Source organism: Thamnophis sirtalis, unplaced genomic scaffold (assembly GCF_051295495.1).
Source record: "Thamnophis sirtalis isolate CommonGarterSnake01/CBP01778 unplaced genomic scaffold, rThaSir2_p1.2 scaffold_1, whole genome shotgun sequence".
NCBI lineage: Eukaryota > Metazoa > Chordata > Lepidosauria > Squamata > Natricidae > Thamnophis > Thamnophis sirtalis.
In genome coordinates, this window is record NW_028261381.1 from 70,214,100 (window position 1) to 70,237,471 (window position 23,372).

Below are 23,372 nucleotides of genomic sequence, written 5' to 3' on the forward strand. Positions count from 1 at the left end.
CCAGGAAGGCCACATGGAAGGTAGGCAAGCATAGCAGAGCTGCGGGCCACAGAGAAGGGAGTAGGGGAGGCAGGCTGAGACAGTGGAAAGCAGAGACTGGATGGGGCAAGCGAGTGGCCACCAGGGGACCAGTTTATGGGCGTGGCCAGTCAACAGTCCCTGCTGGTTCAGCAACCCAGGCCCAATGTCCACTAGCAGTTCTCTCGAACCAGTCTGAACTGGTAGGATTTCACCCCTGGTCTGAGCTCTGTGGGCACTTCTTTTGACCTCATGGTTTTTGCTCTGCTACTGTATGCATTGTCAGCTGTGAGGCCTTCTATAGAGAGGTATGTGTCTTTCCAAATCCTGTCCAACCATTTTAATTAACCACAGATGGACTCCAATCAAGACATAGAAACATGTCAGCAACTATCAAGAGAAATGGGAGGCACCTGAGCTAAATTTCACATGTTGCAAATGGTCTAAATACATATGCTAAAGTGATATTTCAGTTTTTTCTTTTTAATAAATTTTACACATTTCTAAAAATCAGTTTTCAGTTTCTTGTTATGGGCACTGAGAGTAGATGAGAAAAGAAACTGTGGAATCAGGCTGCAACATAACAAAATGGACAAAAGTAAGCGGGATCTCTAATACTTTCTGAATGCACTGTATATGTCTATCTTGAAAAGATTTGTGAAAAATAAACTTACCGGTAATGAGATTTTTTCTTTGGATTGTAGAAAACTAATTTCAACAAACGCAACAAAGCTCAATAATTAAAGATTCAAAAGATCAGGTTTAGAGTGTTTGAAGATCCTGAACACCATTAAAGCAGAACTGACTCAATTAGATGCAAGATTGGAGGACTGAAACCTTCTCTTTAGCAGTTGTTTTTTTTTTTGCTCTACATACTAGTTTACAACCCTTTCATCCCATATATTAGCTCCTATTGTGCCACTTTTGAACATGAGTTCAATAGTCTTCCATAAGAGCACTACATCACTCCTCCTCAAACAGTCCTGCTAACAGGTCAGTGTGTTAGAGAAGGCATTGGATAAAGTTAGAGGGAGCCCCCACCCTCCACCCACCCTGCAATGCATCAATGAGCCCACAGTTTATTTTAATATTTTATGAAGAGCAACATCTGCCAGTCTCATTACTTACTGTAGGTTTGTTGGTTTGTTTGTTTATGACTAGCCATATTATGTAGCACAACTCTAAGCAGCTCATTACAATAGTAAAAACCAAAACTAAGCAAAATCAAAACATGGCAATCAGGCCATCACATATCATGCCAACACATTGATTCTAAGAGAGAAAGAATGCAATTGTGATAATTTTGCTGCTGAATCTGGAGGTTTTAATTATTACCACAGCAATTCAATTATTATAGCTTATGTTTCTACAAGAAATAGATTAAAGATACCGATACCATTCTCAATAAAAACAAGAAAAAAATTAATAACAAGTTTCTCTTAAACAAGCAGATTAAAAAACTTACATGGAATAAGTGAATAAATTCTCATTAACAAGGAAAATATAAGTTCAAAATATCATAAGTAAAATATTTCACTTCATTAAATCAAAGGAAGTAAAATATTTTACTTCTGATATTTTGAATTTATATTAAAATGTCTCTATAATAAAAAACTTAAGGAAATAATATGAACAATATAGAAATCAAATAGCAAAGAATAAACTGATGATTTACCATAGGTCCTTTAAATTATGCCCTGAGTGTTTTAGTTCTTCACAGAGTAGCTTTGTCTCATAGTCACTAATGCAGTCACCATGCAAATAAAATTCTTGTAGGTTCTGGTTTATATTGACAATTGTCGCAATCTGTGTCCCAAAGGAGAGAGAGTGCCCACAGAATACTTTTAAGTACTCTCCATTAATGCTACAAAGAAAGGTTAGAATTAGTACAAATAGATCTTTAAAATCAACTAGGAACAGATGTCTTGAAGAACCTGGAGGGAATTTCATTATTTGTAGTCTCCCTGGATATGTTTACAAGAGATCAATTAGCAAGAGATAATTGTACTCTTCTAACTGAAAATTCTGTTCACCTACATAAATCGCTCTCCATGTTTGACCCCTTCACACAGTGCTTATTAACATTTTCAAATTTAATAGCTGGAAAAATAGGGGTTGTACCATGAGTCAGAACAGTTGTAGTTGATTGGTGGAAGACTGTTGGCTCCTGCATGAGGCAATCTAAATTGTAATTGGTTGCTGTGGGTATAAAGGAGGAGCTTCCCTGTTTTCCCACCTGAGAGCATGTGATTTACCTCATGGTGCTCCTATTTGCCTGACTATTTGTTTGCTGGAAAAGTAGAGGTAAATATATTTATTTATATAAATAAATAAATAGATATATTTATTTATATAAAACCACAAGTTTGTGACAGCATCACTGACTTTATCTAGACACCTGCTGCACAATTCCCTGACAGATTATTGGCTCAGAAGTGCCCTGAAGCACCAATAGTACGTTTCTCTGAGATAACAGTTTTTTCATGAACCTGAGGAAGGTTGAGGACAATTGGTCTATAAAGACAGCACAATGCTATCTGTTATAGAAATAGCTTGTCTTAATGAGACAAATTATCTCTCATGGAAATTAAATCTGGATTCCAGGGTTCCAAATCACTCCTATCAGTAATGACATTCTATTTTCTTCACTACTAGTTCGGTAGCGGGAGCGCGCGCACATGCCTTCTATGCATGCGCAGACGTGCCTTGATGATGTCCGAGTGGGTGGGCGGAGTAGACTGACTCCTATCCAGGTGCAGGCTGAATGTCCTTGACTCTCAGAGAAAAGAATGTTGTTATGGCTATATATCTTCACTTACTCCATGCAAATCCCCCCTGCCATTTCCCCAGGCACTAAATTAGGCAGCCCTGAAGTTCCATAGAAAAAGATGACTTCCACCGCTGATATTAGAGGTGTTTTTGCAGAGATAGATTTGTGGCCAAGTGGTTAGCAATCTTTTAGCAAATCTTAGTGAGGAGGGGAAAGGCAAAATGAAAAAGCACTAGCTAACATAATTTTGTGCTTGTCAGAAAGGCAGCACATATGAATGGACTATCATCTGCTAGAGAATGCTAGCTTAGCTTACACAGAATTTATATAAGAGAGACTGAAAGCAGCAAAGTAACACTCACAAGATCACTTTATAGAACAAGGCTAAAGTATGGAGAAAGTTTGTTAGATCGCCTCTAGTTTATGAGGAAACCTTCCTTGAATTAGAAGAGCGAGGAATGATGTTTTCAGAAGCACACAAAGTATATGTTGTGCTGAGTTCCCTTGATAATACTTAGGATTTAGGATATTTAGTCATGGACCCTTGGCCACGCCTCCTTCACCTCCAGCCACCCGCCTCAGACCATTTACAGTCAGCTTTCTTCCTCCATTGGCTCTCCCCACCCATGGCCTGTGGACCATTGGCCCTCAGCCCCTGGCCCTTTGTCCCTGCCCATTCGCCCAGACACCATTTGACCCGGGCCTTTGGCTGTCTGAGATAAATAGCCCCCAGACAACTGGATGACAGGCAGAAGCAATGTTGCTGCAGGGCCAGCATGTGATTGGTGATGGGTGATCACAGAGGCTGTCTGTGGGAGGGCAATGTACAATGCAAGATTTTTTTAAAAAGTACTGTGACTGCTATCCACGTTTTGGGGCCTTGCAGACTGGAGGGAGGGGAAGTGGTGGCAGGGGCCACTGGGGGGAGAGACGGGTGAGAGTGTGTTGGGGTGAGCATGAAGGAAAGGAGGAGTATTTCAAGGGGACTTAGCAAAGAGAGCTTGGCTCGCAAGGCCGGCATGGTTTGAGGTATTGCGGGGGTGTTTGAGAGGAAATGCAGGCAAACAGCAAGGCTGGTGTGGCTTCTGTGATTGCAGGGGGCTTGGGGAGGCACAGACATATGGAGGTGGCACGCGGCTTGGGAATCCGCACCCTTGCCACTGCAGCCTGACACCTAACAGGCAGATTGGCTGCCCGCAAGCTGTGCACCATGTCTGTTTGCCTGCTGTGCCCCCGCCCCCCAGACCCCTGCAATGTCAGGAGCTACGTTGGCCTTGCTGTTTGACTGTGCCCCTCCCCATATCCCCTGCAATTGCAGAAGCGATGCCGGCCTTGCTATTTGCCTGCATCCCCCCACTGCAGTCCCCACCCTGCAATGCCATTAGTGAGGCAAGTAAGCATATTGTAAATAACCTAAGGTGACCAGACGTCCCGCTTTTGGCGGGACACCCCCGCTTTTTGATGCATTTTCCCGCGTCCTGCCCGCTTTTTAAAAAGGCACGCTTTTTTTGGCGCTTGCAGCTCCCGCCCATCAGCTGCTGGGCTGGCTCATCGTTCTGTTCTATGCTACCACCTACAAATTTAAGCCAGCCCAGCCTGCCGCTCACTGATTTGATTGGCTGGACTTCAGCCAATCAGTGAGCTGGCCAACCAGCTCACTGATTGGCTGGACTCCTTAGCTGAGGACGCATGCGCGAGTCTCCATTTTATTTCGTCTTTGTTTTGGGCAGCTGCGCTTACTCACTGGTGGTGAGTAAATCATGTTTTGTATTAAATTTGGTACCGTGGGAATCGGGAGGCGCTGGGCTGGGGGAAGGAGACAGCCCCCTTGCGGAGTTCGCAGCCAGCCCCTGTGCTGCGCTGGAACGGGCGGCAAAACCTTTGGAACCACGTGGAAGTTCTCGGGCAGCTGCTCCCAGCTCTCCTGCCCCGGAGGGAGCAGCCGCCGGTGGCGGCGGAGGAGGAAGCAGCCCAGCGTCGCTGCTCGCCGCGCGCTCCCTCGCTCACGGCCAGGCTTTGGTGCTGCCTTTCCCGCTCTGTGCGTGCTGCCCAGACCAGACCTCTCTTCCTTCCGTGGAGTCCGTTCGTGAATCCATGGGATTCGCCGCGGAAGGAAGAGATATCGGGGGAGCGGCGCCGCCAGCAGAGAACGTCCCCTCGCTTCTGGGCCTCCCCGCTGCTGTCCCGATCTCTCTTCCTTCCGTGGAGTCCGTTCGTGAATCCATGGGATTCGCCGCGGAAGGAAGAGATATCGGGGGAGCGGCGGACGCCAGCAGAGAACGTCCTCTGGCTTCTGGGCCTCCCCGCTGCTGTCCCGATCTCTCTTCCTTCCGTGGAGTCCGTTCGTGAATCCATGGGATTCGCCGCGGAAGGAAGAGAGGTCGGGGGAGCGGCGTCGCCAGCAGAGAACGTCCCCTCGCTTCTGGGCCTCCCCGCTGCTGTCCCGATGTCTCTTCCTTCCGTGGAGTCCGTTCGTGAATCCATGGGATTCGCCGCGGAAGGAAGAGATATCGGGGGAGCAGCGGACACCAGCAGAGAACGTCCTCTGGCTTCTGGGCCTCCCCGCTGCTGTCCCGATCTCTCTTCCTTCCGTGGAGTCCGTTCGTGAATCCATGGGATTCGCCGCGGAAGAGATATCGGGGGAGCGGCAGACACCAGCAGAGAACGTCCCCTCGCTTCTGGGCCTCCCCGCTGCTGTCCCGATCTCTCTTCCTTCCGTGGACTCCGTTCGTGAATCCATGGGATTCGCCGCGGAAGGAAGAGAGGTCGTGGCAGCGGCAGACGCCAGCAGAGAACGTCCCCTCGCTTCTGGGCCTCCCCGCTGCTGTCCCGATGTCTCTTCCTTCCGTGGAGTCCGTTCGTGAATCCATGGGATTCGCCGCGAAAGGAAGAGAGGTCGGGGGAGCGGCGGACGCCAGCAGAGAACGTCCCCTCGCTTCTGGGCCTCCGAGAGCGTGGACGCAGCGGCAGCTGCCCGCAGACAACTTCCACGCGCTTCCGGGGCTCCTGTCGCTCGGCAGAAGCTCCTGAAGCGTGTGGAAGTTGTCTGCGGGGCAGCTGCCAGCGCACCCACCTCTCCTCCTGCCTCTTCGTGCATGGGATGGCTGCCTCCGAGAGCGTGGGAGCGGCCGCGAGGAGTCCGTTCGTGCAGCGCCCCCACCTCTCCTCCTGCCTCTTCGTGTATGGGATCGCCGCCTCCGAGAGCGTGGGAGCGGCCGCGAGGAGTCCGTTCGTGCAGCGCCCCCACCTCTCCTCCTGCCTCTTCGTGTATGGGATCGCCGCCTCCGAGAGCATGGACGCAGTGGCAGCTGCCCGCAGACAACTTCCACATGCTTCCGGGGCTCCTGTTGCTCGGCAGAAGCTCCTGAAGCGTGTGGAAGTTGTCTGCGGGGCAGCTGCCAGCGCACCCACCTCTCCTCCTGCCTCTTCGTGAATGGGATCGCCGCCTCCGAGAGCGTCTTTGGTTCCCTTCTCCTCCTCCTCCTCCTCCTTTCTGGTGCCCCTTCCTTAAAGATTTGGTACCAAAGCAATGGCGGTGAGGTCGTGAGGAAGTTGTGTCTTTTGGATTTTGCTGCACTGTTGTCTTTTCAATGGTTCTCAGACTGGTTGAACCTTTAGCAGCTGGGGTGATATTCTTTACTGTTAAGGTTACAATTGGATGTGTTGGACGAATCTTAAAAGATGAAACTTTTATTAAAACGTTTGACTTAACTAAAAACGTCTTCCTTTTTCTTCTTCTTCTTAAATATGATTTATTTATTTATTTTTACTTCAGAAGTTTGATGACTGTTGTACAAACTAATCCAACCTAAATGTAGGGGAGGAGAAGAAGGGGGGATTTAAAAAGAGCAGAGGAAAAAGAAAAGAAAGCATGAAGAAAACATAAAGAAAACATAAAGAAAGGGATGGGAGGGAGGGAAGGAAGGAAGGCACTTTATGTTGAAACAGAAAATATTATATAAGGAAGAAAATGGAAATAACTTAGGAAGGAAGGAAGGAAGGAAGGAAGGAAGGAAGGAAGGAAGGAAGGAATTGCACTTAATATTGAAGGAAAAGAGAATGAAGGAAAAAGTATTGGAAGGATTGAAAGAAGGAAGGAGGAACAAAGAATTACACTTAATATTGAAATGGAAAAGAAAATATAATGAATGAAAGAAGAAGTATAGGAAGGAAGGGAAGGAAGGAAGGAGGGAAGGAAGGAAGAAACAAAGACTGTTGAAACAGAAAAGATAATATAAGGAAGAAAATGGAAAGACGTATAGGAAGGAAGGAAGGAAAAAAGGAAGACAATGTTGAAATGGAAAAGAATATAAGGAAGAAAATGGAAAAAATTATAGGAAGAAAGGAAGAAATGTACTTAATATTGAAACAGACAAGGGAATGAAGGAAAAAAATATTGGAAGGATTGAAAGAACAAGGTTTTCCTTGTATGGGATTGATAGTGTCATTCTTAAATTTATTCCCCAAAATTTTTCCCATTTGTCTAGTTCAATGTTATAGCCAAAGTTCTGTGCCCATTTTATCATTGGTTCTTTTACAGTTTCCAATTTCCTCTTCCATTTGATACTTCAAGAGGAATTTGTATATTTTCCCTATCATCTTTCTGTCCAGACTTTGAATAATTTTATTCAATTTGTGTGGTTCTGTTTCAATACCATATATTTTAGTGTCTTTATTGTATTTAGTTTTAATTTGGAGGTAGGTTAGCCAGTCACCTTTCATATTCTGATCTGCCAATTCTTCAATTGTTTTTAAATTTCCCTGTTAGATCTCTGTATCTTAGAATTTTGTTCCAATCTGTAAAATTTGGGTGTGTCGTTCTTTCTGTTGGTGATAGCCAATTTGGGGTTTTTACATAGTGGATTTTTTTAATTTTGAGCCATTGTTGCAGTAAAGTTCTAATTAAATGATTTTGAAAGTATTTGTGCGTTTTATGTTTGTCATTCATTCCATAAGAAATTATGCCAGCCTGCCTGCAGGTCATGGCCTTCTAAGATCAGAATTCTTTTATTCTTTAACTCAATCCAATCCTTCATCATTGTCATTGTTACTGCAGTTGCGTATATATAGGCTCCCTGTGTGCTTCCATCCATCCCTACGAAGATCTGCTGACTCTGCCTGCCTGCTGGTAAGTGAGCTGGGTTTTTTCTTTTATTTTTTTAATGTATTTTAAAATAATATTTTATTTATTGTGCATATGATTTTTAAAAATAGTGTTATTCTGTGTTGATTCTTTTTTTAAATTGTCTAAACTATTTAAAAAAAGATTCTATCCAAAATAAATTGAAACAAGCCATTTTAAAAATTTCTATGCACAATACTTTGAAATGGACTCAGGAGTCATGATTGACACTGAGTGAATTTGCACTTTTAATAATCAGGAAGATACAATGGCATTGAAAAAAGTGACTGATGACCATTTTTCACACTTAGCGACCGTTGCAGCATCCTCATGGTCACGTGATCAAAATTTTGACCTTTTGACAAAAAAAATTTTTTTTAATCAAGCCCCCCCCCTCCCCCCCCGCCCCGGTCAAGGGTGTCCCTCTTTTCCAATCTGAAAATCTGGTCACCTTAAAATAACCCAAACTTTTTTCCAGTGTGGGATCAGCTGTCCAGCAATATGTAAGTCTGGTAAATGGTAATCATTCTATCATACAGGGGCAAGGAACAATATATGTACCATGTATTGGTAAATTGGTTTTACAGTATGTGTACCAGGTTTTCAATTCAACTTAAACCATCAATTAAGAAAAACAAATAACGTATATCTCACATTTTCTCCACATATAAAATTCTAGATATAATTAATATAGTTACTACTTTATATATGTGTTTCCCTTCTTCCTCTCTCCTATCAAATTTTCATTCTTTCCCTATCCTTTCCACTTCTTTCTAGTGAGCCTTTTATCCCTATCTCCAAACTTCTTCTCCTTTTTATTTATGCATCCTTCCTTCTAAATCTTTTTTACTATCCTCGGCTGTGCCATTCAGTATGCCCTCCTCAGAGTTATCTTTTGTCTCTTTGCCTTATTTCCCTTTTTTCTTTTATTATTGTGCTGTTTCCTTGTGGCATTGTCCCTCCCTTCTTCCTTCTCTATGTCTGTCTGATCATTTCCTTTCCTTTCTTCTTTAATCCACGTTCCTTTCTTTGTTGGGACACAACCTCTCTTTTCGGCTTTTCCTGCACCACTCTCGAACCCAGTGAAATCATTTGTCTGTTTTTTATTTTCCTTTCCTAATATTACTTTTTCTGTAATTCCACTTTCCTTTTCTTCTTCTTCCTTGTTTATTTCTTGTTACTCCTTAATATCTAACTTAACATCTCTGTTTAACTTTAGTGGCTCATGTATATCTTTTATAATCTCACATATTTCTTTGAATTCCCAACTCTCCATAGTTCCCGGTTAACAATTTGCATTTTTTTCTCCTTTAAAATGTATCTAAATTCATTATGGTTACAATTTATTCCACAATTTCTTCTTATTTTCCAATTTTAGTTCAATTCAGATATTCCAGTTCAGCACACACAAATGTTCTCCCTTTCTTCCACAACTGCAGAGCGACAAAACCAAACAGCCTGTATAAAAACAAAGCCTCCCTAAAAGTTCTCACCGTTCCATTCCATATCAAGGTCTAATGTTTAAATTTCGCTTTCTTAATTTCCACTAAGTAGCCCTTCCTTCCTTCTGATTAAATGGCTCAGCTCCTCAGTTCTTTTAATCCAATATTTTTCAAAAGTATGGTTTTTAAGTTTTAAATCCAGACAATAAAAATAATAACAGGAGAAAGACAAAGCTTCTTCTTAATTCTTCCTTTTGTTGTTTTCCACCTCCAATGAATTAGACTGAACACATTAAAACAAAGCAAATCCCCTTGATCTTGGTATATTAGCCACCGTTTTTCCCATTCTTTTCGTGAAGTTTCCAACTGCCAATTAATCTCTATTAAAAATGCAATCTTTCCAGGTCCAAATTCAAAGGTTTTTTATTCCGGTGGGCTAGTCGTTTCTCATTTTTGCCTCCAAATTATTGAAGCTGACAGTACTCTTTGGGCTTTGATATTTAAACTACCATTTTTTCTTTCTCTTTCCTTTCTGTGAAGTTCCCAATTTATCTGTTAATGCTGTTTCCAAATCACAGAATTCTCTCCCAATTCCCAATTCAAAATTTTATATTAGTAGGTTATTAAATCTTCTCACCCGATCTCCATACTTTGTCCAAACACCGCTCCTTACTTAGTCCGGATGCCCTAGCTTCATAGTGGACATTTTGCAATGTCCGCCACCCCCGCTGCCGGATCGTAGAGCTTGCCTCTGACCTGCAAGGAACCAGTTTCGCTCCTCTTGGTCGCTCGAGACACAGTTCCTTCTTTGTCATCCCTTCAGGATGGTAGAAGACACCCCCCCCCCCCAACAATGACTTGTCAGCCAGGATGTTCCCGGCGCTCATCAGACACAGTAGGTTTGAATTTAAAATATTGTGGCAACTATTTGGATTGTACTATTTGCAAAGAGGGAAATCAGAGGTACTGTATATCAGGGGTGAAATGCTACTGATTTGGGCCAGTTCGCCTGAACCAGTAGTAAAAAATGCTACCGTTCGCCTGAACAGCTAGTAAAAAAATGCTTAACAAAATTAAAAAAAGTTCTGATGATCAGCTGTGCTGTGCGATGGTAGGATTTTTTTTTGTTTTAGCATTTGGGTCAGTTTTTGTTCCCAGGAGGATTCCCTGAGGCCTGCTAGGCCAAAAATGGGGGGATTGGGGGGTTAAGCCTGCTAGGTCAAAAACAGAGAGAAAGGGGGGGTACTGTCAAGCCTCCAACTAAAGGGTGTTAATTGGAGGCTTGACAGTATGTGCCAATACTGAAATTTTAATGCCTGTTAGTCAGAGATCTCCAATAGATGAGAATTGACACAGGAATGTTGAACAAAAATCTGGAAGAGTCTCAGGATCTGAAGGTAGCTCAGAGCAATGCTTGGAGACTCAGATTACAGTGAAACACGGTCAATTTATTTCAAGGAAGTCTGAAAGATCAAACAAAGGTGTTTCTTCAGAAAGATTCACAATTGATTAAGTGAAGGTATGTGGCATTTTTTGTGAGCATCAAAATTACTGGGAAATGTTGAATTTGCCTATGGCAGAACAAAAGAAATGTAAAGATAAATAAAGAACTATTTAGGAGTAGAAATAAAGAAACTACAAGAAGGATGGTATGTCCTAAGTCAAAAGAAGAAAATATATAATTGTTGAAGGATTTGGATATTGAAGTGAAAAGAGCTATACCAGTGTTTGAACACAGCATGACATGTATACAGAAGACAAAAGATGAGAGTAAAAACCAGAAACAAACATGTCGACATAAAATCTTGTAAAGTCAGAGATGGAGTGAAAAAAATGTAATACACCTAATTTATTGTCCACCCGAAGATAATTCGGCTGATCTCATAAAGCAATTAGGTACACAGAAACACAAGGACCTTATGAAACAACTTTGTTTAAATACTGTAAAGTTATAAATTAGAGGGGTGTTATTTAAATTTAGTAGCTGGATAAGTGGCAGTTGTATAATGAGTCAAAACACACAGTTATAGCTGATTGGTGGAAGAGAGCTGGATCCTGTGTGAAGCAATCTAAGCTGTGATTGGTTGTTATGGGTGTTAAGTTTTCCTGTTTTTTCTGACAGTGCTTCTATTTTTTTCTCATCCTTAACATGGACAAACAACTCTAACTTTCTCGGTTACTGTTTTTCCCAAGTACTTCAGCAAGATCCCTAATGTGGCTCTTTGACAGACACTTAACAAAGCCTGAATTAGAATAACATCTTTGAAAAGAAAGATGAATTCTAGTCTTGAAACGCCGATAGAAAATATGATTATATAGTGTATTAAAATTGCTTCCCTGTGGCTATATTTCCAGAATAGAATCATTTAAGAGAAGTGACATAAATCAAATTAAAAAACACTGCTTACTCACCGTAGCACATCTAATTTACAGTCTGAATGTTCGAGACCGTTACGAAGCACTTCCACTACACCATCAATATTGTTGATGGGAAACAACTCTAACTCTTTTAATGTCTGATGTTTCCTGAATACATCTGAAAGATGACTGCTGAAAAATTCAGTCAGAAACTTTCCACCAAGTCTGCAAGGAAAAGTGCAAATACTGCAATTATTTCTTGAAAAGCAAGCATGGATTGTGTTTTGTAGAAATTGAAGAGAATGTGGTTATATATGGCAAATGTCTTCACACCCTGGTTATATTTCTGGAAGACAAACGCACAAGAGAAAGTAACATATATAAAACTGAAAAAGAAACACTGATCACTCACCCTAGTTTTATTACATTACAGTCTGCATGTTTGAGTCCCTCACATAACATTTCCACTGCTATGTTATTTGTGTTATTGGTTAATAAATCCAACTCTCTCAATCTCGTTTTTTTTCTCAGTATTTCTGCAAAAGACCTACAGAAGGATTCTGTCAGGAACTCTCCCTCAAGCCTGTAGAAAAAAGTACAAAATATTACGATTATTCCTTCAAAAACAGGCATGGACTGTATTCTTATATGAATTGCAGAGTATGGGCACATATGGCAAATGATGCCTCTCCCTGAATATATTTCCAGAGCACAAACAGTCAAGAGAAAGTACATCAAATTAACAAAGAAACAGTGATCACTCACCTTAGTTTTTTTATTTGGCAGGCTGAATGTTGGAGCCCCTCACACAGCATTTTCTCTACTTTTTCATCTAGACGGCAGAGAAATAACTGCAACTCTTTTAATCTCTTAAGTACTTCTAAAAAATCACTGCTGGATGTGTTGGACAGAAATCCTCCATGAATACTGCAGAAAAGAGCGCACATACAAACACACACACACAGAGACACAAATAAAATTATTTAATTTACACAATACAAAGTAACAGTGTTGGAAGGACACCTGGAAGTCTTCGACTCACTCTCAGCAGAAAGCCTATGCCAGTGATGGCGAACCTTTTTTGGCTCGCATGCCAAAAGGGGGGAGCACAGGTGGGTTGCACGCGGGCATGTCCACCCATTATGCAATGCGCAACCGCCAGCACATATGCGCACATGACCAGCACTCCCCCCCATTTTTTGCACGCTTTTTTGCCTTCCCCAGGCTCCAGAGGCTTTATAAGAGCATGGGCAGGGCAAAAACAGCCCCCCCCCCCCCCGAATGCCTCCAGAGGCTTCAGGAGCACAAAAAATCAGCCCTATGGGCAAACCAGAAATTCAGGAACAGACTTACAGTTTTTAGTCCTCCGGAGCCTTCAGGGCGGCCTCCTGAAGGTCCCTGAAGGCTCTGGAGGACTAAAAATGGCCCTACGGACAAACTGGAAGTGACTTCTGGTTTGCTCATAGGGTTGTTTTTTGCCCTCCAGAGCCTTCAGGGAAGCCTCCGGAAGGCCCCTGTAGGCTCTGGATGGCTAAAACCAGCCCTACGAACAAACTGGAAGTCCATTCCTGAACTTCCGGTTTGTCCATAGAGCTGGATGCTTCAGGGAAGCTTGCGCTCTGGAGGCTTCAGGGAAGCTCCTGAATTCTCTGAAGGGCCTCCAGGGGCGAGGGAGGCTGTTTCCGCCCTCCCCAGGCTCCTATAAAGCCTCTGGAGCTGGCCAGCTGACAGGGCAATGCCTCATGTGCCGTGACAAATGGCTCTGCGTGCCACCTGTGGCATGCATGCCATAAGTTCGCCATCCATATGCCATTATGTACAAATGGTTCTTTAAAAACCTCCATTGATGGAGCACCCACAATTTCTGGAGGCAAACATTTTTACTTATTAATAGTTCTCACTGTCAGGAAATTTCTTCTTAGTTCTAGGTTGGATTGCTCTTTAATAATCCTCTACCTGTCATTTCTTGTCCTTCCTTGAAGTGTTTTGGAGAATAGGTTGATGCCCTCTTCTCTATGACTGCCTCTCAAATATTGGAAGATTACTTTTATGCCACCCCAGTCCTCTTTATTAGACAAGTCATGGGTTTCATCTCATATTGTGGACATGTGCACATGTTCTTCCAAGGGGAGGGTATGAAATTGTTTGGTTCCAGTGAGGCTGGACTAGACTGGACTAGGTTTGATTTGTTTCCTTCGTTGAGTGTCATGTTACCATTGGTCTATCTTTAAAGGTTCATTATTGTGTTAGTTAATTGTTCCTTATGGTGTTCAATTTGGTTGCAATCTTTCTTTTAATTGGAATTCCTTATTTTGTTGTTTAAATTTCAGTGGCTAGACTTGTCTCTAGTCCTTTTGCTTTTTCCTCCATGGTTTGTTCCTTGCTGTGTTTAGTATTATAGGAACTGAAGAGACTATGGTTATATAGGGCAACTGAACTGCCTGTCCCTAGATATATTTTCAAAAGAGAAACAGTCAAGAGAAAGTAACACACATCAAATTTAAAAAGAAACAATGATCACTTACCATAGTTTTTCTAATTTACATTTTGGGTATTGAAGCCCCTTACACAGAATGTTCACCATTCTGGCATTTGAATCCTCGACCCACAACCATAATTTTTTCAATATCGGGCTGTTCATGAGTACTCTTGCAAGATGCCAGCTGCAAGATTCAGTCAACCATTTTCCAAAAAGCCTGCAGGTATGAATCCCTCCAAATTATTATTATTTCTTGGAAAATAAACATAAACTATAGTCTTGAAGGAGCTGAAGAGAAGATGGAGAATATAGTTACGTATTTGCTGATAACAGAACTGCCTCTCCCATCTTAATAATTAATTTCATTTTTTAATTTCAGATCCATCTGGACCTTTACTCTGTATATAACTTTCCAAAGTCAACATTCTCATTACCTTTTTGTGGTTATTCCAAAATAAGAAATAAGATTTTTTATTTCTTACATTTACATAAACCCTATTTTGCTTAGGATTGAAAAACAATCAGTATAAAGAAACATACTATTCTGAAGGTTTCTAATACAAAGCAGATAACAAGCAATTTCCAGAAGTGATTAAGTTTGTGAACCTTGTGTCCTTGGACAAAGGTAGCAATTGCTTAGCAGCCAGATCTTGAAGCTCGCCAGAGACCTTTATCTTATGGTCTCCTCATGGGGAGACTAGAGTGCTTGGGAGCAATCTTAAGCCCTCTTCTTGTCCAGAGAGGAATGCTGATTTTGCCACTGCTTCCCTGGAAGTCTGGTAAGTCCAAATTATTCAGTGCCAACAATAATCAAAGTAATATACAGTACAAAGTTCTTGAAAGTAAGATGGAAATTAAATTTTTCAATGTAGATTAGCAACTATTTCACAAGCCAATATTATATTAAAGCAGATCCCCAAATTTGTAAGTATAAGAAAGTTTTGAAGATAGTAATAGCAATAGCACTTAGACTTATATACCGCTTCACAGTGCTTTACAGCTCTCTCTAAGCAGTTTACAGAGTCAGTATATTGCCCCTCAATAATCTGTACCCTCATTTTACCAACCTTGGAAGGATGGAAGGCTGAATCAACCTTGAGATTGGTGAGATTCAAACTGCCAAATTGCAGACAACCAGCAGTCAACAGGAGTAGCCTGCACTATTGCATTCTAACCACTACACCATTATAGCTCTTCTACAGATCATTACTGTATTAAAGGAAGCTAGTAAACAAATGTTTACAGTGTAAGCAAAGCTGGAACTGACTTTTTCTGCATAAATCCTGATTTTTACTTTTCACCCAGACCCTCCCCCTTGACTATTCATAAATCTTCCCTACTATTCAAATTGTGTTTGTGTAAGTCTTATGGTTTGGTGATTCTTTGGTAGACTTCTGCATTCCATATTCACATTTGGATTTGCCAGTCTGTTCCACCAGTTTGTTTCAGAATGGCACCTCTGGTTCCTGTCATCCTGTCAATCCCCTTCCCTGAATTCCCATTCTCCCTCCTCTCTGCATACAGTGTAGTAGGCTGAAGTGATTATGATGGCAAAACTGGCAGAATATTTATAAATTACTAAGTTTATTTCTCCAGGAATAGATCTCAGAAAAAAAGTAATCCTTCAAACAGATTCTCAGCACTTAACAGCTAAGAAGGTATCTTTGCAGTCAGAAGAAACACAGCTCTTAAATCTCCTAGTAAATCTTGGAGGTCATCTTAATGCCTTTTTGACTATTTTTAGATAGAATTCTATCTAAAAAACACAAGTAAGTGAAGATAATGTGGTTATACATCAAACCTTTAATTCCTTTTCCTTAAATACTTTTCCAGAATTCAAGAGAAATGCACATCAGACTTAAAAAGAAACATGATTACTCACCAGAGCTCTTCTACTTTACAGTGTCGATCTTGAAGCGCCTCACATATCATTTTGAATCGTTGCTCATTTGAATAACTTAGCACCAACCATACCTGTTTTATTGTCTGGCTTTTCCTAAATAGTTCTGCAACACGCCAGCTGCAGGATTCAGTCAACTCGGTACTAAGCCTATAAAAAAAAGATTCAAAACAATTAAAATTATTTCTTAAGAAAAGACAGTTAGCTTACCTGACTGGTCGTTCTATGTGCACCACCGGAGAATCTAAGCATGGGTTTAACTTTGTCCATTTGCCTTGAGACAGAGTTTAAAAAAAGGCCTGGCCATGCCCCTCTGGGCGGTCTAGTTCAGTTTTTTACAAAGGCGCAGCTGATCTGAGAGATGGAAATAAGGTTAAGTTCTGAAAAACACAACTAGAAGGTAAGGCCTCCCCAGAGACCCTGGACCAAACTGCCCAAGGATGGAGTTAGATTTTCCCGTGGCGCACACAGAACAACCATTCAGGTAAGTCAATGGTCTTTCTCCTATGCACCGCTTGGTGAATCCAAGCATGGGATATGCCAAAGCATATGGATCTAAGGGCGGGTACTGGATTGGTCCAGGGTCTCAGGAACCTCAATGACCCTCTGTAGTACATGTCGCTGAACCGATGCCTTAGTGGAGGCAAACACGTCCAGTTTATAATGTTTGATGATGGAGATGACCAAGTCGCCACCCTACATATCTCCTCCACGGAAGCTTGTGTTGCCCAGGCAGCAATGGTAGCCGCACTCTGAGTGGAGTGGGCTGTAATATGCCTGGCATGGATCTCATGTGCTTTAACCAATGCCCCACTATGTTAGAGGTTAGCTTCTGACTCATAGTCACTGATTGAAAGGTGATGAATAACGATTCCGTCTTCCTGAAGGCCGCTGTTCTCTTGACATACCGGCATAGAGCCCTGATTACATCAATGTGGTGCCATCTTCTCTCGCACAGATGTGTCGGTCGCGGACAGAAGTTTACAACTCTGTCAGTATGAAAAATGCAGAGATCTGGGCAAACCAAGAGGGCTGCCAGTTCTGATACCCTCCTGGCCGAGGTGATGGCCATGAGGAAAACAGTCATAAACTGATGGTGCGAAGCAGTTCGAATGGCTCGGATGTGAGGGCCTGTAATATGATAGGCAACTCCCAGTTGGGAAAGCGATGAACTGCTGGAGGTCTGATGTTCACCACCCCTTTTAGGAAGGTTCACACCTGAGGATGATGAGCAAGAGTCTGGCCCTTGCCGACTTAGAGTACTGTAGATAAGTCAATTGACGATGAAGAGTGTTAGGAGTCAGAACCCTATCCAGTCCGTCTTAAAAGAAATCCAATATTTGTGGTACAGAAGCTGATCTGGAAACTATGTGACAAGATCTGCACCATCTGCAGAATGCAGCCCAGATGCCATTATAAATCCGCGTGGTGGAAGGACACCTTGCCGCCTGAATCATGTAGATGACCATCACCTTGGTGCAGGAATGGAAAGCAGGCCCATTCCTGAGAACCGTGCCGCACCGAGCAGAGACAAACTGTGCAAAGGCATTGACCCAACATTCAACTTCCTGGTGCCAAAAGAACCAGTCGCCTCAGTAAGCAGAAGGCTTCAAAATGGCAGCCTATCAATCAAAATGGTGGCCATCACTAAAATAAAATGGTGCAAAATACAAAAAGCGGACACAGAGCAGAGTGCGAATGGCGTACTGGCTCCCAAAAATTCTGATAGGAAAACTCGCTGCAGCCCCTGCAAGCCCAGACACAATAAGGTGGCCAGGACTTGCGCAACAAAAGGAGGCTAGTCCGAGTGATCGGACAACAACTCCAGCTGCTAAGGAAGCTCGCCATACAGGAACCGACAATTCCATTCACAACGCCAAAGAAAACAACAACAACCATTGATCACCCTACTGCCGGTTAATCATCTCAGGGTAGTGGCAGTTCTAGCCGGCGGAGTGGGGAAACCAGCACACTCACCTCCAATCAATCCACAATTCAAGTAAGCCTAAAAATATTTAGCTACAGATTCTAGTAAAAAAAAACAACTAATCACTTAAATAATTTTTGCCTAGAGAAAAATTATTTGTGACTCTCTAAGGCTGGACTGAGTTAAAAAACTGAACTAGACCGGCCAGAGGGGTGTGGCCAAGCAGTGCACAGGAGAACAAGCATGGGCTACATTGTTGTAGGAACTGAAGAGAATATGGTTATGTTTAGCAACTGAACTGCCTCTCCCTGGATCACTTACCATAGTTTTTCTACTTTACAGTTTCTGTGTAGAAGCCCCCAAAACATCATGTGTGCTGTTTTGTCATCTATATTGTAGAGATACAACTTTAACTCTTTTAATTTCTGGTTTCTCCAAAATATATCTGCAAGATCCATGCTGCATTTTTGGGTCATGCCCTTTACATTCAGCCTGCAGGTATAAATCCCAAAAGTTATAATTATTTATGGGAAAAGAAAGATAGATATAAACATTCAGTTCTTGGGGAAACTGAAGAGAATATGGATGTTTGTGATAATACAACTGCCTCTCCGAGAATACATTTCCAAAACATAAGCAGGTACTTTTGCTTTTGGAACAATGACAAACATTGATGAGATCAATATCAGTACTAATATTTTGAGTTTTATAATGAATTTTCTTAGAAATATAAATCTAACTGTATACATTTAATGAAGAAATGAATGGAAGAACTCTTTTTAAATATTATTATTACTGTAAATCCTTTATTTACTGATATTATATTTTTTATCCTCTGTGTATTTTCCTACCTTCTATTTATTCTGGTTTTGGCTTTGATGTTTCAAATAGAAAAATTATTGATCTTCACAGGTTTTATGCTGCCTGGCTCCCCCCCCCCCCAAAATACATCAAGAGGTTATAGGTGTTTATTCAACAACCCCCCCCCCCCAAAAAAAAAAATAGATCCTCATTTCACAGATTCAGATTTGGAGCTCAGCACAGCAAAAATCATTGGGTAACTAAGTCCAGTGGGCACACATGAAGTCCAGGAAAACAGTTCACAAGTCGAATGAGTCAGGATATATGGCACAAGCACACAAGGCACAGCACTGGGTAGGTTGCTCTAGCACTGCTCAGATCAGGATTAAAAGGCAATACTGGTACTTCATAAGAGGTGACTTTGGCTTCTTGTGAGTAGTCTAGCTCACTGGCATTGTGCCTGTCTCCACTCTGCTCTACTTGTCCTTGGATTGGGAGGAGGTGTGGACTCCAACTCCTCTTCATTGCTAACTGGTGGTAGTTGCTCCCAGTCCTCATTTGAAGATTCGCCAGGAGACTCACCTGGCTAACTTGCTGCAGCGATGCCTTGAATCACTTGGCTTCAACCTATTGCTCGCCCAATCGGCCCAATTGAGGCTGCTCCACCAAAATAGCACTTTCTGAGCCCCAATCCCCAAACACTCAGTTCCGTGCTTTCCTCTGCCAACTCAAACTCACTCTCCTCCTCCAAACTCATGCCAGCAGGGCATTTGAAGGCAGATCCATGACAAGTTTTAAACTACTAAATAACAGCTATGCTTGGCCTCCATTAAATCCAGGGAGAAGAGTCCAGCCAGCATTCAAACGTGACATCAGTTCTAGAGCTCCTAATCATAACAAATAACTCTCTGTAAAATGGGGAACTCCGTCAATATCAAGGATAAACATAAAAGGAGAAATACATTAGAATCATTTAAACAAAACACACAGCCTTTATAGAATCATAAGGCTGGAAGGGATTTTCAGGGTCTTCTAGTTCAACCCCTGCTCAAAGCAGGAGACATTATTGCATCCTGGAAATAGCTGCCCATTCTGTTCTTGAAGACCTCCAGGGATGAAGTACAACAACTCAAGGAGGCAAGCTGTTTCATTGATTAATTTTTTTTCCTGCCAGGAAATTTATCTTTAGTTCCAGATTGATCTCTCTTTAATGAGCTTCCAACCACTGCTTCCTGTCCTGCCGTCAGATGATTTGGACACACTCTTTTCTTTGATAGCCTCTCAAGAAGACAGCTATCACATCACCCCTCATTTATTTCCTCAATAGGCTACAGACACTTAGTTCTGTTAACTGTTAATTTAGGGGTAGAAGTAGGAGTAGGAACCTTCTTTAATGGCCAAGTGTAATTAGACATACAAGGAATTTGTTTCCAGTATTTAAGCTCTCCGTGTACATACCTGTAAGTTGCAGATCATAAATCATAATATACAATCTTTATATACATAAGATACAAACAAATAATAAAACATAAGATACTAGTAGGATAAGAAAGTAGGAAAGTTGAGAAAGATGAGAAGGCTGAAAAACATGAGAAGGGTGAGAAGATGAGAAGGATAATAGCAATACAGCCCTACTACAAAATATATTTAGAACTAAGAGAGTGCTGAAGGAATTAGGCATTTAGCAGAGTGATGGCATTTTAGCAAAAGCTCTCCTATTCTACCACTTCTTACAATATTAGACGACACAGTATCAACAGTAGAGACCTTTGGGTTTCAGGGTTCTTTAATCTCCCAGGACTTGAAATGGACACCTAATATCAGAACCATCATTAAAAAGACACAATAAAAATGCTCTTCCACCATCAATTCAGAAAGCTCAGATTGCCCAAGGAGCTACTGATACAGTTCTATAGAGGATTATTATCTATCATATAATCATATAAATTAGTCCATATAGGTGTGCAGGCCCAGCGTCTTATCATGTGAGCCACCATCCCACTCATAATCACTACTGTTGAGCCAAATACAGCCTATTCTATACAAGTGTGTTTGGTTTCCCTGCCTAAGTGTACGACCTAAGTTTTATCACCACTGAACTGCATCTCGTTCAATAGGGCCCAAAGCTCAACTCTTTCAAGATCTTTCTGAATCTTGAATCTGTTTTCCAATTCCCCCCAGCTTCATGTCAAACTGAAAAAAAAATACTGATCACTCACTCCAGTGTTTCTATTTCACATGGACGTTGGAGCGCCGAACACAACAATTCCACTGCACTGTGATTTGTATCTTCAAAGATAAAATTTAATTCCTTCAACTTCTGGTTTTTCCTAAAGACTTCAACAAGTTGCAATCTGCAGGATACTGTAACATGCAAGTTTTCCAACCTGAAAGTGCAGTAAATATTCAGAAGAATTAGAATAATACTTTCTGCTTCGGTTTACATTTTATTTATTTTTATGATGTATTTATTATAATTTTTAAAGAAGAATGGAAAGAAAAAGAGTACAATTACAAAATTAGATATATGAAAATCGATGAATAGATAATAATTGCACTCAATAAAAATTATAGATATGGGAATCAACAAATCTAAAATATTTTATGTCTAGGATAATAAATAAAATATTAAAAATATCCTATAAATAGTGTGTAGATTATACATCAAAGTAAAAAATGAACTATGAAACACTAATGTTGGATTTGGCACAATTTCATGTATGTAGTTGTCATCTTATCTGTATTCCAAACAGAATAGATTTCTAAATCCAATATCCTTTTAAAATATGAAGTGAACTTAGATAATGAACTACACTCCCACAATTTAGTTAGTCATGGGTCAACAGATGGGATCACCATCTTTTTCAAAAAAGAATATATAAAATTCTTTGTCCTCGGCCTTTGGCAACCAACAAGACAGCAAGCGGGATGCCTTCCACAATCCCGTGACATGCAAGTTCAGACAGAATTTTGAAAAAATGTTTTGTCCAATATGATACAAAGGCAATAATCAAGATAGCTACAAGCTTGGCACAAGTCGAGATGGGGAATTGAATCACAAGTAAGAGATGCAAGGAGAAAAGATAAGAGACCTGGTGATGGGAAGCTTGAGTCACCTGAGGCTTAAAATATTTTTCTCAGAATTTAGTCTCAGGGAGTGAGGCCAATAAGTCAACCATACTGATATTCCACCCAATATGCAACTGTGGCAGTTTTCTTCTTAGTATTGGGTTTTCTGCAGGTTGCCTTTGTCCCTGCCAAATTTCTCAGATCTACCAGGTTCTGCTCTATTTGAGGCTGTCACTGGAGAAGTGAAGGCATCCTAGGGGCTTACTGGAACTGACTCAACCAGGGTGTACTCATTGACTCTGTGACTAAAATGATCAAGGCCAAGACTATAGTCTCTAGAGCCTTTAAATGTAATTCTTCCCCATCATCCTCATCAGATAACATGATGAGCAGATCTATAGGAACTTTGAAGTCAAGCATGGTAGCTTAAACAGTCAGATGCCATGGCCACAAGCCAGTTTAGACCATCCAGTCCATTAGTTACCCACAGAATTGTCAAAGGACCAATGGGGGAGGAGAGTTAACCAATAATGGCCAGGTAAAGTGGAAAGTGGAAGGAGGGAATGACAGCTTGATAAAGAACAGTGGAGCTCTTGAGTGTTTGTGCCAGCACTCAAGGTCATACAGCCTGAGAAAGATTTTGGTTTAACCCAAATATTTCAGCGTTCTGTGAACAGCTAGGTGAATCTTAATTGACTGGTGACAGACTGATCATGGGGGGAGGCTCGGATGAGGGCAATCTTTTTGCATGGGAACCTTAGTTCTATCCTGAACCTACTACAGCCAACATCTTTTAGTAAAAGAACCTATCACTTCACCTAAATGGAGTTGAGGATCTTTCTTTCCTAAGGAAACAAATTGGGGCACTTCTGACAATATGTCTCTGGCATGCAGCAGTGGGTTCCAGATCCCATTCCAACTGGTACGGTTGGAACGGGCCCAGCATCATCCACATGGACACATGCAGTCTTACTGTCCAGTGATGACTCTATGAGCCTCCGTGACACTTCAGCTGCTCAGCGGAGCATTGCGTAGGTGCTGTACATAGCGTGTGCGGAAGCGCCGAAGACTTTAAAGGCAGGTAAGGAGTGCAGGCGGGCAGGTGGGCCCTCCGGAGCACCATACTGGAACAGTACCCAGTGCTCCAGGGAGGCTCCAGTATGCCCGTACCAGGGCGTACCACCTGCAACCCACCATTGCTGGCATGTAACCAAATCATTCTGAACTCATAGAGTAGACACAGTGCTGAATTCAGATGCCTACAATAGTGAAAACTAATGATAGTTACTTGGAACCCTGGCAGAGGGTGGATTTGAAAACTGTTGCCTCTAATCAACACCAAAAGGCATTACCATATTTTTCGGAGTATAAGACGCACAAAGGTTTTGAAGAGGCAATTTTTTAAAAAAAGTAGGTAGGTAGATAAAGGGGGAGGAAAGAAATAGTGATAGAGAAATACAGTAGGTAGGTAGGGGGAGAGAGGGGG

The 23,372-nt window shown here is 41.8% G+C and overlaps 1 protein-coding gene across 1 annotated transcript in view; it reads right to left on the reverse strand.

Annotated features, from left to right (window-relative positions):
- Positions 1–23,372, reverse strand: part of LOC106548379 (NACHT, LRR and PYD domains-containing protein 3) — a 71,398-nt gene that overhangs the window by 4,522 nt on the left and 43,504 nt on the right. Inside the window, exons 7-14 of the mRNA XM_087715692.1 lie at positions 21,037–21,204; positions 18,338–18,508; positions 16,072–16,239; positions 14,236–14,406; positions 12,476–12,637; positions 12,123–12,293; positions 11,765–11,935; positions 1,694–1,882 (exon numbers count right to left, since the gene is read on the reverse strand). Coding sequence (XP_087571818.1) covers positions 1,694–1,882; positions 11,765–11,935; positions 12,123–12,293; positions 12,476–12,637; positions 14,236–14,406; positions 16,072–16,239; positions 18,338–18,508; positions 21,037–21,204 — 1,371 coding nt within the window. The remainder of the gene's footprint in view (positions 1–1,693; positions 1,883–11,764; positions 11,936–12,122; positions 12,294–12,475; positions 12,638–14,235; positions 14,407–16,071; positions 16,240–18,337; positions 18,509–21,036; positions 21,205–23,372) is intronic.